The following is a 17,414-nucleotide window of genomic DNA, read 5'->3' on the forward strand; positions in this document are numbered from 1 at the left end:
ATGCACATGTCTCAAGATGTTACCAGTCAAACTTTGATAAGTATTATCCTCTTACGCTTGAAATCAATAGCTTGGGATTTCGCTCCGAGATCATCGTACTAATTATAGGTAGCCTTGGTAACGTTCATCAGAAAGTAATAACAGGTCTCGTTAAAACTGGGTTAAGTAGAAATTATGCCAAATTCATTACTAAACTTTGCAATCCGAGTGCCATGGGTTCTAACAAAATTTGGAGATAAAGGTGCAGGAAATACAATGTGTAAGGTTTCCGTTTCGACTGAATTGACTTCACTTTTCATGTTCATGTAGGGCATTTCCACATTTTCCAAGGAGTTGTAGTGTGTTCACTAATGTTAGTGTCATACTACACCTGTACATTATATGTATTTTTGGTAATAAATAGGAATTGATATGTTTGTTTGCGAGGATGTCCTTCCACTCAAATATCTTGAGAACCGCAGTACTTACAGATTTGATATTTGTTGTGAAGATGAAAAATATGATTTTGAGAGACTTTTTTTTTATATTGTTGAAAATATGCAAATTAGCTCAAAAAAGTTGTTTTTGGTAAAAAATCTTCTTCATAACCGCTGGTCAGACAGCTTTGATATTTGGTATACAGGTCCCTAGGGATAACCTTACTTAGATTTGTTCACATTGTGATGAAATATGCAAATTTGTATTTTTAAAGAATTTTTTGTCATTTTTGGTCAAAAGGTTATTTCATCAAAATGCTTGTCTGACAGCTTTGATATTTGGTATACAGGTTTGTAGTCATGAAGTGAACTTGATATATCAAAATTATTATGAAATCGCAATTTTGTAATTTTTGGGCAATATTTTGCCAATTTCGATGAAAACATTTGTCTCTCAAAAACTAGTCATTTGATAGCTTTGATATTTGGTACACAGTTCTTAGGGGTTATCTCATTTGTAATGCATCAAAATAATGATGAAATCTGCAATTTTGTATTTTTGGGGCAATTTTTGCCATTTTTACGGGCATAGATGGCAGTTTTCTATGCTGGCTTAGGTATTGATGAATGTCTGTGTTTATAGCGGGGCTATATCTTTTTATACATTAAAGTGGGAAATGAACTGTCTACCTCTCTTCACTTGTCAATTGCTTTAAAATTCAATGAAAAGGTGTGAATGAATGAAACAGATGAATGCTGGTATGTAGTTCTATTTCTATGTATGTCAATTTTAGATGAACACAAATGTGATGATTTTAAATTTTGCAATAGCACTTTGATATTGTATTTTTCTCACATGTGCCTAACAAATATTGTACAGGAATATATAGGCAGATCTAATGGTAGTTGTCCAAGCAAGGCCATAGTTTTTTGTGTGTGAAGTTTTTACTAAGAGAATAATTAATGATAAACTGTCAATATTGGACCACAAATAGACATCATAGCACCAGGGTATTGACCTCTAAGGAGATGGAAGAGAAACACAAATATTGAAAATAAAAATGATGATGGGTTGAAGCTTGTCAAAATGTATTCTCACAGGGAGAATTATCTTTGGAAGGTGTAGAGTGCATGGTTTCCTGGTTACTACTAACTTTGTAGAGATCAGACAGAACTTTAGATTGCATGGAAATTTTCATATGAGTAGGTTCAAGGGATGAAGTCACAGTTTCTCATCTGTGTGCAGATGTTTTGAATACAATGCTGTATTAATTTGATAAGCACACTTATATCCACTGTCAATGCTATGAACATTTGCCAATTATGGTTTACCACATTTCTTTCATCCTCCAGTTCACTTTCATTTGCTTGTGGGGATGTTGATGATGCAGAGCATCTCAAAGACTAAAAAGGGCCAGTATCTGTAACTTTTAAGAATTGTTTTCACTGTTTGTGTGCATGAATAGCAAGTTCTTTTTGCTACTTGACAAATCATGTTAAAACACAATGATTTAGCTTGTCAACACAGTGTCTATGTATGTAAAATACGCTGTTATTGTCTACATTTGAACTCTTAATTGTGAAGACCAAAATTAACTTGTCAATCTTACTACAGTTCTGTTAAGTCATTTCGATGGATAGGTTTTGTACATGCACATGCAGATTCTATATATTTTCTTGTGCACAGTAGAGGGTAAGGTGTAGCCATAATATCAGTTGACAACTATCCAAGCCTTAAGGCTTTGTCTCCTAGCCAGGGCAGTTAATATTTCTTTTTAGATTTTTAAGTCAGTTGATATCATTCAATATTTCTTTGTCATTTTTGCATGTTTTCAATAAAAGATTAAAAAGATTTTCAGTTGGTCTGTGTGTAAGTATAATCTCAGGGAGCTGATATCTGGTTGCTGGTCTTGTTGAAACACAAACAGCTTCTTCCTGCTCGCATATCAACTTTTAATGGCCAAAAACCAGGGTAAATTTCTTCAACGTACTGTTTTGTATTTTATATGCCCACAGACTTGGCGCAAGTCTAAATGACAAAGGGAAAATAATCACTATAATGTTTAATACAGTCAGACAAGGGCGACAAAAATTGGACAAAAATAATATTATGTAGCAAAGTGACATTCTGACGTAGAACAGAGTTGGACTGAAACACACAAAGTTGGAGTAGAGTAACTGTGGTTCAGTGGGATGGGGTCAAAAGTTAAATTTGCCAAAAGGGGACTTCTTACTGAAATCTCACCGGAAATTAGATGTTTTCAAATATTGTAAGCAACACGCCTAAAGTGTTCCACGAAGGCTTGTTAGTAGAACTTTTAATCTGAGTGATCGAAAGTGTCACATTTGTTTTAATATGGAGACGAAAATTTTGAGCACGCCTATTTTAATTTGCATATGCGAAGGAAATTCTAGGGACGAACGAGATCTGAATAGAAGCATTGCCATTGACGTACAAAAACTAAACTATATTCACACTAGAAAAATGATACTGATGATTCGATGCTGACGTTATGAACTTTGGTGATATTTCCAAGGACAAATTCTTCTTTTTATCAGAATTATCAAGCGACTGTAAGGTCGAAGTTTGGCACTACTGTAGCACAGCCCACTCAATCACATGATTTGAAAAAAGCTAATATACTAGTATAAAGATATATACAATAATACCCATGATGTCATTCATGACTTGGTCGCACTCGTAGACGAAACCCATACCTAACAGCTAGCAACGTTAACGAATGAAGTATTCAGTTCCATCTTCTTGTGCGGGAGGTATCCTGATATGTAGACCTCAAGCAAGATCTCTGCTATTATTTGCCACAAAAAAGCGGGATACAGTTATCTGGCTGTGACTTTCATATTGGGTATAAATTTTAAGTGTTCTCAATCGAACGTGCGACTTGTAAATCGATGGCACGCCGGACGTTTCATTGTGAAAGAATGAAAGAAGCGAACTTTTTCCAGTTTGCGGTAAGTCAATACGACGATGTCGTCATCTATTTATGCCATTTTTTTAACTTCTTTTCAATCTCCCGGTAACTCTATAAAACTTTCGACGAATGATCAGTATCTGTGCTCGGTGTATCTGCAATCTTGGTTGTAGGGCCTACTCCTGTACAGGGCGCGTCGTAACGTCCAGTGTTGTTTGCTCAAACGGTGTTTGTATGTAGTTTCGCGGATATAACAAAACCTCTCTAATGACTTCGAGCAGTTTCTACTACCTTGCTGCAGTGTCAGTTAAAAGGGACACATATGATGTCCAAATTTATTTTTTCTAAACTTTAAAACGGTCTAAAACGATGACTTCATATAACACCCGCTACGATAACGTTAAGTTTGATTCAAAAATAAATTAAATGTACAATAACATTTCGCCGTATTTTTGCTTCATTTATTTGTAGTAACCGTGCTGCAACACATTTTTATTCTTTTCCTCTGATGACTGTGCTGACTCAGCAATAAATAAATGAGAGGACCCAAAGTAAATGAGCGGGTGTTACATCTAAAATTTGGCCCGTGGCGCTATATGCTCGACAAAGATTAAAACATTCTTGACAGGTAGACGGCTAGCTCTCCGAAGTCCGGTTATGAAATTTATGAGATTCCGAAAAAAAGCTATATCTATGATTTTGTTTCCACAAACCACACAAATCGGTACAGGAATTAAAAAAAATACAAGTGGACATCCGGGCAGGTAACTTTGAAGGGCTAGCTGTCCGGGCAAAATAGGTACATGCCTTGATAATTATGTCTGACAAACTGCAGACATGTTATATCTCTCCTTTGAGCACTGCAAACAATGTCTGAAATTATGTACATCTTAACCTCTGGGAAGGTAAGATTTAAATAAATAACCTGCCTAGTCAAAACTATAGATGCCCTGGTACTTGTAGGCAGTTATTAACCACAGTATACGATAGGGTTGGCTATGAGTCATAGATTCATGAGCAATTCTATACGTACTTGTACCTGCTGGTCTTATTTTCTACAGTAGTTTGAAGAGAAGAATTCCATAGAAAACGAAGGGAACAATAGAAACACTCGAAATATTCAAAGATTAGTCATCGTTTCAAAGTCAAAACGATTGATACCCTCACTTTACCCCTGATAACATTACCACGTACACCATCATGTGATGGAAAATTCCAATAGTCCGCCATTTTAGGTTTTCTCTTGACTCGTACTTAAAAGTATTGTTATATATATATTAACTGTTGAGTGATATTTCTCGTCAATTTCTGGTCCGACTAAACTTTGTGCTTCTTAAATATAATGATTAGATCATAATTGATGAATCTGTAATTCATATTAATATGGTCGTTTTAGGTGGACATGAACAAATTCCAAGAGAGTAAAATGACCGACGGAGAAAACTTACTAAACCTTGAGTATTAACTACGATTTACATTTTGCCAGCAACGCCTACATTAGGTAAATTACAATATAAATTAAGTGTCCTTAACACATCATGACAAAAATTATTTAACTCGCTCTTGTAATTACATGTTCAAAATGACATGCTTGTCCTTGTATAAACAACAAGAGAACAATAACACCTCACGGTGACATCACCGACAATGATGTCATACTTATGCTTATCCCGTAACCATACCAACATCGCTAGAATACCCGTATACGGTTTAGCAGTGAAATCGTCACATTATTTCGAAGATGCTACAGTATTTTCATATACAACAAAGAGAACATGATATAACTAGTTAGTACATTACTTGACGCTTGGATTCAGTACCGAGATCCCACCATGTGGGCCTTTGCTTCAGTTCATGAATAATGAATGACCTAACATGCACAAAGTTCAACAAACTTGTTTAATTTTTAAACCTCACGTATTTAAATTTATAAGATGAATGACGAGTGCCGGATGCGGTGTTTAATAATGATTTGACTTCGTTTGATTTTTTTTCAACTTTCCGCTTTTACATTGAATGGAAATTTAATGAGCTAAATCTTAAACCAAAAAAAAGCTTCTCAACCTCGGACGATTTTCTTCAATCTGTGAAGACTATAGGAGCATTATAGGTGTCGAGGTAAATGTGAATCAATGATCTCGCGTCTTAAATGGCATGTGAAAATAAATAGCATTTCTCTTCTACAAGTCTGCATGTTTTGTCTCACAAAAATAATGGTTGACTTCTGATTGTTTACATGTTTTTTCAGGTTTTCATGACTTACGTCATACTGCCGATTGCGTTGCCGATCCCTGACATTGTAGAAACATCTATGTGCTATAATAACACGCAATGTCCTGCAGGTGAGTGTGGCCTTAAGGTAGTATGCGCCTCGGGATTAGATATTCGGACGATCAAATTGTTCCCATGCTCTTCTGGTCTACGACATGAGGGGTTCATTTTAAAGCTCTTGTGAGTTGAAAAAAAAATTACCGTCTTGATTTTCGAAAATTATGTTTTGCACATTGAGTTGACGCAGGTGTGATGGCGATTTGAATATTTTCAAATATAAGTAATGTTAGGTTATTTGTTACTCTTGTAAAATACTTTGCAAGGTAATCCCTGATTTATATTTTTGATTAAATAAAAGAGTGGTCGAAAGTTTTATTGAGGAAAGTTTGAGCAAAATTGTCCTTTACTTTCAAGGCTCATACAACCTGAAGCAAGCATGATTACAATTAATTTTTCAAAAAATGATAGATAGAAGACTTTTAAAAATTCTCGTTTTCGGTCAAGCTTTTGCCCACAAACATTAATACACATATTTAGTGTTAATTCCTCCACAAGTATCTGTATGGTCTCTGATGATGATTTGAAATCTCCACCATTAGTAAATTGTGTCGTATTTTTCATTATTTAAGTTCCATCTTGAAATGTACAATTCTTGAGGAGAGTTCCACTATCACATCGTGTCAACATTAATACTTAGGGTGGGAGAATAAGATTAAACGAACAACTCATTTTGAAATACATTAAAAGTTAAATATATTGCCCCCTTGTAACTTAACTATATTCAGCGATTCTATTCACTACATTTATACTAAGTTGTCTCTAAATTTAGCTATGCCATATTACAAGGTCACACTATTATTATTTTGTAGGTTACCATATGGCAGTGGCAAAGATCTCAACAAATTGTCCGTCGCGTGAAATCTACTGTGCTCCGTGTAAAGAAGGGACCTTTACAGAGGCGTTTAACACGCTAAGACAGTGTTTCCCTCACAGACCGTGTACATTCAATGCTAAGATTTTAAGACCCGGCACAAGGACCAAAGACACTACCTGTCAGTGCATTGGCCACACGTACCTCTCCGTGTCTGGAGACTGTGTCCCTTGGAGAAAGTGTGGAATAGGTGAAGGAGTACTTATACCAGGTGAGAATTATAAAATAAGCTTTCTATGATTTTCTTTCAGCAAAATTATTCAAGAATCGATTAAAAACGTTGCTCCTACTGAAGAGATTCCCCTTCTTACATTTTTGTTTTCAATTGTAGCTTAAAGTTAGGGGTAGCCAACCACATGATTTCGAGAAACTGTAACCATTTATGTTTTACCTGTGAATATGCCAAAGTTACAGTATTTCAAGCGACATATAAGTTGAGATGGGAAAGTAAAACTTTTTTTGCAATTCTGTTTCCGCTAACACTTGGAAAACTGCACCATCCCTTACCTTCAAGTTTTTTTTCACATGAAACATCTCCACTGCCAACCTACCCACAAAACTCCTTAACCAACCAGCCCCCTCCCCATTCGTGTATAGGACCCTAATCATTGACTCTTTGCCTATGTTTTGTTTCCAATCAACATTCTTAAATTTGCATGGCTTGGCCTTTTCATGTTGCCCACTTAGATAAAGAATGAAATTTCTATGCCCGCTAATGAGACCACAAAAATGCCAGGTATGTCGAACCTTTCTACGTTTGTTTTGTGGACTGCTTGGTAAAGTCTTTGCAAAGTCGCTTAAGATGTCTACACATTCTAGATGAAATATATATAACTTCAAGTTTCTCTCTTTCTAATTGTCCAAATAAGGTAACTCGACACACAATGTTCACTGTGAGGAATGTCCCAGTGGCACTTTCTCTGTAACAGAGGACTGGTCAACTGAGTGCCAACTTCACACCAGGTATGATTGTTCTAAACATCATTTTTTGGATATAAAGTAAAGTGTTACACATGTTCTCAAGGAAATCTAGTGATGTTACTTCTTGGTTTGTCTCTTCGTACAACTTTTCATTTGCATTGATTATATGATAACACTTCATGCGCAATTCTAACACATTATTTTAACCGGTGAATATATTGTTTACTCGGAATGTTAAGATGTGAAGAATATGGCCGGAAGACAGTTAGGAAGGGGTCTAGAATACGTGATACTACTTGTGACGCAGATCCTGATAATGAATCTAGAACCATCGGAATCTGTAAGTAATTTGCTTAAAAATTTGTGTTTTTGATATAAAAAAGACCTAAGACTTGCAAACGCATTTATGTCAAGTAATGAAATACATGATGCTCGTGTTTAGCTGATACCTAGAGTACTGAATGAAGTGTGCTCTTCTCGATTTCATGCAAGCTTAATTTTGCTAAGCTTTATCCACCATGAAATTTGTTTAATGCAGAATCACATCAGTGATACTTCCAAGGAAAAGATTTCCTGACTGAGATTTGATTCCCTGCCCACATCGCTGGGCTGTAGAATTTTTAAGGAGACCTCTGTGGTGTGATCTATGTGGTACGGAGACAAGACAGAAATAACAGTCATCTTAACATACATTGATTAAACAAATTCCTACAACCTTTGGCCTGTAAGCATGTTTCACCAAATATGTACATTAGTACTAAGTAAATGTCACAGTTACATATTTCTTAATTTAATCGAAATCATAAAATTTCAAACTGAGTTTCAAGTGAAAAAATATAGAATTCGCTAAAAGTCGCCAAAAACAATCGCCAAGATTATCTGGATACTTAAAAAAAACATATCAATTATTTGTTAGTGCTTTCCATATTACTGGTAGTTCAAGACCTAATGCATCACACTATGTAATTATTTTAAATGTGAACGATCAAATAAATTTTTCAGCAGCTGTGCCGTTCAACGAAGTTGTTTTCCAACACGACCTGGTGGAGAAATCTTTACTGACATACATTCCGAAGTAGATCGAGGAGATAAAGCCTTCGGCACTAAAAGTCGACTGAGTTTTGGATCACCTGTCGTATACATTTTGGCAACTGTAATATGTATTGCTATCATTGCCACACCGGTGGCTATATGTACTTATAGAAGACGGGAATCCGCGAAAAATGGTATTTATGTTCTCTTAATAAATAATATTATTCTGTTATGGCAATTTAGATCGCCCCTGTAGAAACCCCATAACCATAACAACCATCTTGTAGGCCGTTCGAGAAAAAGTTCGTCAGCCCTCCTGATTATCGACAATATATCGAATTAACATATTGTCGCAATCAAAATATACATTCAGACTCTATTCATGGTCACATGTTCATACTGCAATTCACACTATATGAACTGAAAACTCTCTTAGTTTTTTCGTGCTAGAAATTGATGTCCAAAAATCAGTTCCAATAAAATAAGACGAAGTACGTCTGCAATAAATGTCTTTACTCTCTTCCTACGGCTTTTAGGATGTATGCTAAATAAATCTTTTCTAAAAGGGTCATATGGAAAACTGCAGTGAGAGCAAAACATGCGCTCTCTCTTGCCACAGTATCACTACCAACGACCTAACATCATGAGAATGGTGGTAGCGAGAGTTTGAAATCAAGTGCCCTGAAATTGTCAGGTATTTGATCTTACTGACGACGTTCAAAGCTGCTTAAATTTGTGCTGTGTCAGCAGAAAGGTTAAATGCTCTTAAAGAATTCAGTTATAACATTATTGTTCGGCAAAAACGTATTGTAATCGTGCAACGCATGGTCTCATAAGATATCACGATGCTATTGCAGGTCATGGTGGGCCAAATGGCGATCGGTGCTATGGATCTGTCGGTTACTATGGACCTGTCCGAAAAGTGGATGGCCAACTTAACAGTGAACCAAACGGTGAACCACATCAACGGCCACTAATTGAGAACGATGTTAATATCAATGTCAACGTCACAACAATGGCCAATGGACCACACAGATGTAATTCGTCTTGCAAAAGGTCAATAGTAGCTAACCATGTTCGTGTGTGAACAGAGTGTTATATGCGGCTCTTTATACTTCAAGGGTTTTAAAAAAAGGTTGCCTCTTAAACGTACTATTCTTCTGAACAATTTTACATCCTATATCGTTGACAATCAGCTTTCAGTGAAGCATTCACACTGCACGTATTACTTTTAGCATGCATTAGCGATTTTCTACATTTTTGAAAATGCTTCGAGAACAAATATTCAACATAATACGCCTTTACAAAGAGATCAAAGTTTTCAAAAGTTCCAAATCTATTATGCTTAGTAACCGTGTTTTTATACTTTGACGATCTTTTATGACTGTGAATCCGATCTGAATTTAATGTTAGGCATCCGTCAGAAAGGTGTTCATTAGATGGTGAAGAATCCGGGCAAAGGTCGTGCAGAACGGTTGTTGATCGTGACCTGGAAGGTAAACGTTGTCGAGCAAATATCTCTCCCTCTCGCCCTGTGTTGTCTCTTTTATTCTCTCTACACACAGACACAATACACCACAGACACACACACGTGTGTGTGTGTGCCTGTTTGTCTTATTCCAATGTTCGATGCAACTATACCATTTCATCTCAGCCTATCTTGTTTTGATATATCAGCTTTAAAATCGCATAACGATATACCTTTGAAGTTTTAATCAGTGTCTAAGTTTTATTTAAGTAGACATTGAATGCCGTCCATTTGGAACTGACACTGCTGTTACATTATCCCTGATTACTGATAAATCTTTTGGCAAAGAGTTCTACACTTAATCCAGCCGCCGGTAATATGTGGAACAGGTCGCAAGACTGTTGTTGAAATCTTTCCTTGAATGTAAGCCTGGGTTGTAAGCTTCCACCCTGAATGGGACACTATTAAATCTCGTGGCATAATCACGGTCACATTCTAATTTTCAACTTCCTTTGCAGACAATGACGACAGCTTGTTGGTAAGGGCTGAAAAATGCACAGAAGACCCAAAAGAGAACATTAATGACTTGCATGAAAGTAAGTATCACAATATTGAATGTCAAGCCAGTATCAACAATCACAACAATGATATTCTTAAAACTCTGGTCATTATCATAATTATAATTGACAGACCGGACAATAGCGTATGCAGTTCATATTCAGACCCATAAAACAAGGAGAATCTTCGGTAAACAAAATATATAAAAGTTGTACAAGATGTTTAGGTCTAAGTACTGCCTACCAATGTTGTCGCTTTCAAATCCTCAATAAAGGATTGTGTCTCTTCGTACGTTATGACTATGAAATACATGCTTTGCATTACAAATACCAAACTAACACATCAAGCACTTCTGAAAATGACTATTGCATTTCTCTGAAATTATGGACAAAGTTTACATTTAAAGCCCCACTAACTGTATCTTTTAGCATTATTTTTATGATTTTACGTTTAAGCTAAAATAAGTTTGTGAGAATGTACTACTTTAGATGTGCGTATATACACGCATTATTAACTACCCGCTGGGACTGTATATGCAATTCTGAACAAGATAAAGATTACACTGTGATTAAACGTTTGCCAAAACAATAAATTTGCTGCCCCGTGCTGAAAAGCAAAAACCATGGATACTGTGCATATCTGCACTGAAATCTTCACATAAACTACACAGAGTAGTCCAATGTAATGCATAGGGATGAATGTTTTCAACTGTGACATTGTGTGTTCTGTTTCCTTTGTAATATTACCAATTTTTGAAAATGCCAGGAAATCAAAATGACCATTAAAATTTGAATTTACTTGTCAAATGTTTTGTAAAGGAATGGTTTCCTAATGCAATAAAAGCCCATATCCCTTCAGAGGGTAGAATTCAGAGAAAATCAGGAGAGAATAGGAAGACATTTTGAGGTCAACAAATTTCAAGAGTTACAGCTAGTGGGGCTTTAATTGGTTGCGATTTCAGATACAAGTCAGGAGTAATTAAGTGGAGATAAACTCAGTTAATCATCACTACATGGTGCCTGAAAATTATGATTCCAGGTCTATAACACAAATGTAATTGTGACAATTAAGGAATAGGAAATCACAATATTGAATGTCAAAAAACTCATATTTGTTAATGACAGTGCACGTTACACTATCTTGCGATGGGATAATGCTTTCATGCATGTCTCTTCTTCCTTGCAGAACAGGTCACCTACGCAGTCAGTGAAATTGAGTTGAGTGAACAGAGATATCCACTCCTTCCAGATGATTCTTGTAGTAATTCAGGACACAGAGATGATTCAGACTTTGATGTGGACACAGTAAATACTAAGGTCGCTCAAATTTTGGATGACTGCTGCTAATATTGTAATAAATCACCAAAGTGACAAATTTTTCTCAAACTTACAGCCATCATTGAAAACGCAATGTGTCTCTTTTTCAAGTAATCATGGAATTATTGTGGAAATCTACATTTCAGGAATATCTCCAAGTAAGAGCTGAATCAGTATGATATGAGTTACAAAAAGCTGACTGGACTGAATTGCTTACCAAAGCTGATCGTATTTTAAACTCTTTTTCCCGGATTTGAAATATACAAACTTTGTAGTTCTAAATTCTGGTATTGTCAGTTAGTTTAATATTTACTATCAAGCTATTTCACCCTCGCGTATAGTTGTATCAGATACTGTAATAAAGTTTTGAGGTAGTTTGCCATTGTGTATTGTGTAAGAAGAATAAACATAGACCCTCGGGAAACTCGATGGGCTATAGTTTCAAGCTGGAGCTGCATGTTGCCTACAAAGTTTTTTAAAGCAATATTTCTCATCAAAGATGACATTTCAAAAAAAAGCGGAGAATCTTAAGTTTAGTGTTGTAGCAGTAATTTGCTTGAAGGATTAAGTGAGTGTGCATTTAAGGTAAAAAACCTCAATTTGGTATAAATGATAAAAAATTAATTTGAGTAAAAAACGGCGCTATTTTCAGGAATGTAATATTTCAATTAAGAAGAGTTTATGTAGAAAAAACGACTATTGTTTTGCATTATCTATCTTTATTCTAAAATGGCACGGGTTGAAAGACTGACACTAAAAAAGTAATTAAAATCATGATTAGCAAAGTTAAAATGCATCTCATTCAAGAACTTCATTGCCAAACAAAATAGTGGCTTTCTTAAATGCAATTTAAAGAACATGATGTGAAAATGTCAGAAAATTTGACCCAGCCAGAGGAGAGTTAAATTCTTGGGAAATCTTGAAATTGGGGAAAAGAAGCTAGGAAATCGGGTGTTTTGCATACATTTGCATAAATTATCAATTTAAAAAGCTTACGACAACTTGACAAGGTAAAAGGTGAAGCCAACCAATATTTTAATCTTGCGTTAACATATTAGTGAAATTTGAATGAATATCTGCAAAAACGTGAATTTTGAACAAAATGAACCGTGTTGGTTGCAGCGCCCTCTCAAAGGCGAGGGCCAAATCTGGCCCATGGTTAAACAACGCAATTTTCAGGATTTTGCCTTTTTCCCCTCATTTGCATATTTTTGGCACTGACATGTTCATTTATTTGAACAAATTCACATCTCGAACCCTTGATGCACCTGTACATCAAATACTAAGATGGTAATTAAGCACTGCATTTGTGGACTTTTTTATGTTGATTGACATATGCACGTAAATAAATACATATGCAGTTACCGTAAGCTGTGTATATATATATATATATATATATATATATATTGTGTGTGTGTGTGCGCGCGCGATGTCTCAATGTTACCACTGTATAGTCGACATGCTTTTCACTTGGCCAATATTCCTACCTTTCTGACTGCATCATTGAAAGCACAAAACATTTTTAGCAGTTAAAACTGATAGACTCTCTTTTGACGTGGTCAGTTTGAACAGATTTCAAATTCAACAGCTTGAGCTACATGATTGAGCACCATTATACCGTCCCCAGCAAGTTTCTTCTTAATTATACTTTAGGAGAAACACTCAGTATAATCTCACTGGTAAATCACTGTTAGACATTCCTATTTGGTTCTCCTCATCCTCAAGTAAACAAGACTTTAATGTACCACATTGAACAACAAGCAATACAAAGTTTTAGACAACAAACAGCTGATGAGTGTGATAGGTAAAGAAAACTTTGTTAATTCACAACTCAGAAATTTTTATCAAATCACACTGAGCGGTTATCGTGAGGGAGTGTGAGTCAGCGCTGCAGTATGCGAAGGTGAGTACAAATAAATCATTATGTGACCTGGCATTCTCAGTGCAAGGTCAGTGATCTTTACATATGCCTGTCTGCACTCAGACCCTCGAGAAAAAACCGAGGTTTAGTGGTCTGTATAAAATGGCGTCCTATTAAAACTGACATGCAGGTATCTAGTAGACTAATGGAAAATACGTTGATGAACACTTCAACTGAAAGATGCTATAACCACCCACCTCCCAATTATTCCTAATGCACTATTGATGTACAGAGGTCAAATTTACACATCTTAAAATACCGAAGAAAAACAACAAAAATCTACAAAATTCAGGTTATATGTGATTTTAAACAATATAATATGCCTGAAATAAATTTATGACCATTCAGTCCACCCTAACCTTGGTAAATTCTAAGCTTACACAATGTGATAAAGATTCAAACCCTATTTCAAAACCACAGAGTAGCGAATTCACTGTCGGGGGACGGTGAATTCGAGACTCTAGCTCGGTGTTGTGCCCTGAGCAAGGCACTTTACTCCTTAGTGCTCCATTGGGGTAGTGGTTATGTGTACCTCATCCTGTAAATGGGCTAGTACCGTTGGATGATGGAATATATTTTTTTTAAATTCTAAGCTTACACAATGTGAAGATTCAAACCCTATTTCAAAGCCACAGTAGCTTTTAAAGATTTTTCTTTGTTTTGGTTAACAGAAAGTACTTCATTTTAATTTAAGTTACTGTTACTAAAGAAACTGTTACCAATAAAACATCTTAAATACAAAAAGTAGCAGGCCTGTAATTGAAACTCAGTATAAAGTTAATGCTGTTTTTAATGGTTCATATGCACTTGTACATATGAAACGACAATAAAATGGTTGTTAACAATAGTGAATGAAGTAAATAGATACATCAACAGGTGCGCAAAAATTTCATAAATTCACAAAATTATATCATCAAATCAACTTGCTTTTATCAGCAATAAACCGCCTCCACCATGGGTAAGCTTAAAATATGAGATTTTGACCAGTTAACGACATGCATGCACCAGCAATTGAGAGTGCATGCACGGAGTGCATTGGTCAAAAATGAGTAGTATACCTGTTGCTGAGATGTTATTTGCTTGTATATTATAAACGTATATTTAAATTCTTGCATGAAAAGTTAAAAAGAATTACTATTTCTCATACTTTGAGTGTGTGTTCCACCTTTGCTATATCATAAATATAGCACTTTTATTCGGTACTTGAATGATATGATTTCAAGTATAAAAGCCACAAATGTTATGACTTTGGATAAAAAGACAGATTTTGCAACTTTGGTACTAAATGCTACATTGATAACTAATACGACAAATTGACATTTTTTGCGCTGAATATATAAACGTTTTATACACAACGTATTAAGGTCTGCGCTGAATACATTTAACACGATTGGAACTTTTTTGGGATAATTGGATCTTTATATTTTTCAAATTCCTCAAAATTGTTAGTTGCATAAAGCTGAACGTTGCGATAGCACAAATTACTCATGAAAACAAGTGTATAACTTAAAAAGAAAAGCAGATCAGCTTACATTTGCAGATTAAAACAACCTTACTTCATCATTAATTATGCCAAATCAGTCCCAATCGTGTTATTAAAGTTCAACCACCTCATATAAACGTTTTGCACACAACATGTTAAGGTTTGCGCTCAATATATTAAAGTTTATCCACAACATATAAACGTTTTATACACAACATATTAGCGTCTGAACATATTACAATTGAAGAGCAGAAGTTATAGTGTCGGCGTTCCATACTAAACTGTTCGATCAGAAAATATGCATTCATTTCCACGAGTGGCGACGCGTATGCCATTCATTTCGTCGGCCCATTTCGTGGGCACCGGAAAATATGTAGAGCGAGGGGAAAGCGGCGTGGTTGATAGAACTTGAGGAGAAATTAACCGCCTAACTTAGAGAGGAGCAATGTTCCAAGGTATACTGCTAACGACCAGCATGGTTTTGTGTTGATCTGGGTTGCCTAGTGGGCATCTAGTTGGCAATGAGGAGTTTTAGTAGTGGGGAGAGGGCAGCGGGGAGCTTTAATTGCTGTGGGGAGCGGTTAGCGGGCAGACTGTAGCCCAGGCCAGGTTTTCCCAGAAATTAAATGCGTTACCTTTGAGTCTGCGCCGTATAGTGAGTTAGTTTCTGCCGGATTCATTCCAGGTGAAACTCCCTTGTATAGCGTTCACTCGACTCATCGCGTCCACTCACGCGCGGGCGTTTCACATGAAAGCAGAATACAAATCATTGCGTTCACTCCACTCAAACATTCACAAATCACAGACTTGAACCAAATTTAGTGGGAGGGCAGTTACGAACAGCTCTCATTTTCCCCTCCAAATTTTAAGTCAAGGTCAAAAATAAGAAAAATCCGTATATCAGCCTTCAAAAAATGTTTTGCGATGATTTTGCGAAATTCATGAAATTTACCAGTTGGCGGCACCTGCCTACAGCATGTTGATCTGTCTAAATTAAGTATTCAGCTTGCTCACATAGCCTGTGTATGTGTCCTGTGCATTGTATCATTGACAAATGACTTTCAGTCTCGACCTAAATTATCATCCGAAACATATCTATAAATGTAGGATTTGTCGACAAACTGAATATTGTATGTTTCAGCATACTGTAGGGAGACAGCATAAAACTGTATTTGATATATTGAACAGAAATATTGAAAAGAAAAATTTAAAACTGTTGCAGCTTCTGCTCCGTTACTTGGCAGACTTGTTTGGGTTTCCTAACAAAAAATCATACGCTTAGATTTTTCGAGATAAAAGTAATGAAATGTGACAAAATGGCTCTAGATTTTGTTAAATAATAATTAACATTAGAACAATTGGATAACATTGACATGTTGTTCATTTTTCGTTGAATTACCCTCCAAAACTTGGAATAAGGGAAGTGAAAAATGTTCCGGCTCTCCCCAATAGGCAGCGCCACTTCCACCACCGTACCACCTCCCACCTCCACTACCCCCAACATTTTCGAATTCCCCTCAATTCCTTCAGCCTCTCACCGCTTTTTTTCTTTTCTTTTTTTTTTTTTAATTTTGAACACTGCCTTATGTGTTCATGTAAATTCCGAATCGGTCGAAGTATGGAACTTGTTGAACTGAAGTGATAGGGTGTTGTCGTCATCATCAGGCCTGGCACTATATGCTGAAATTACCGGGAGAACACACAAGACGAGTATAACATGTATTATACTGATTATAGTATTGCATCACATTGTTACACCAAAATCGATATCCATTCTACCGCTAGACTATGCATGCCCAGACGTAATTGATACCGAACTGAACGGACCATTACAAGCATAATTTTACTAGCTACACCTCGGGATCGGAGGACGAGGATCGGAGTAATTTTTGTTACATGTAAAATGTCGCAAAACAAACATTACCATTTTGGGACATTGTACAATCCCCCTGCCTGGCGTACCGTATCGATCAAATTCAAAAACCCCAATTACTGAAAGATGCTGCAATCAATGTAACAATGATAATATTGAAGATGAAAACACTTTTATTAGTCTGTCAGAAATACAAATTACAAAGAAAAAACATTTTCAGTAAAAACGCGATTGAACTAATTTGGGATAATTGGATTTTCATATTTTGCAAATTTCTCAAAAGTTTTAGGT

The 17,414-nt window shown here is 36.0% G+C and overlaps 1 protein-coding gene across 2 annotated transcripts; it reads left to right on the forward strand.

Moving 5' to 3' along the window:
- The first annotated feature begins 3,099 nt into the window (after positions 1–3,099).
- LOC139137661 (tumor necrosis factor receptor superfamily member 11B-like) lies at positions 3,100–12,638 on the forward strand. Of its 2 annotated transcripts, none has more exons than XM_070705866.1 (10): positions 3,100–3,389; positions 5,598–5,691; positions 6,490–6,762; positions 7,421–7,514; positions 7,712–7,812; positions 8,475–8,698; positions 9,362–9,560; positions 9,918–10,000; positions 10,491–10,568; positions 11,716–12,638. In XM_070705866.1, exons 1-6 carry the CDS (start codon positions 3,330–3,332, stop codon positions 8,549–8,551), a joined length of 699 nt encoding a protein of 232 aa, XP_070561967.1. In that variant the 5' UTR covers positions 3,100–3,329; the 3' UTR covers positions 8,552–8,698; positions 9,362–9,560; positions 9,918–10,000; positions 10,491–10,568; positions 11,716–12,638. The 2 variants fall into 2 exon arrangements, with proteins under 2 accessions (XP_070561967.1, XP_070561969.1); XM_070705868.1 differs by having other exon boundaries at positions 8,478–8,698.
- Positions 12,639–17,414: the final 4,776 nt, after the last annotated feature.

Source organism: Ptychodera flava, chromosome 7 (assembly GCF_041260155.1).
Source record: "Ptychodera flava strain L36383 chromosome 7, AS_Pfla_20210202, whole genome shotgun sequence".
NCBI classification, from domain to species: Eukaryota; Metazoa; Hemichordata; class Enteropneusta; family Ptychoderidae; genus Ptychodera; species Ptychodera flava.

Excerpts from the sequence above, each read along its gene's own strand:
- LOC139137661 (XM_070705866.1), top strand. The coding sequence starts at position 3,330 with ATGGCACGCCGGACGTTTCATTGTGAAAGAATGAAAGAAGCGAACTTT. Across the intron at positions 3,390-5,597 it reads CGAACTTTTTCCAGTTTGCG|GTTTTCATGACTTACGTCAT; the intron begins GTAAGTCAATAC and ends ATGTTTTTTCAG. Across the intron at positions 5,692-6,489 it reads TAACACGCAATGTCCTGCAG|GTTACCATATGGCAGTGGCA; the intron begins GTGAGTGTGGCC and ends ATTATTTTGTAG.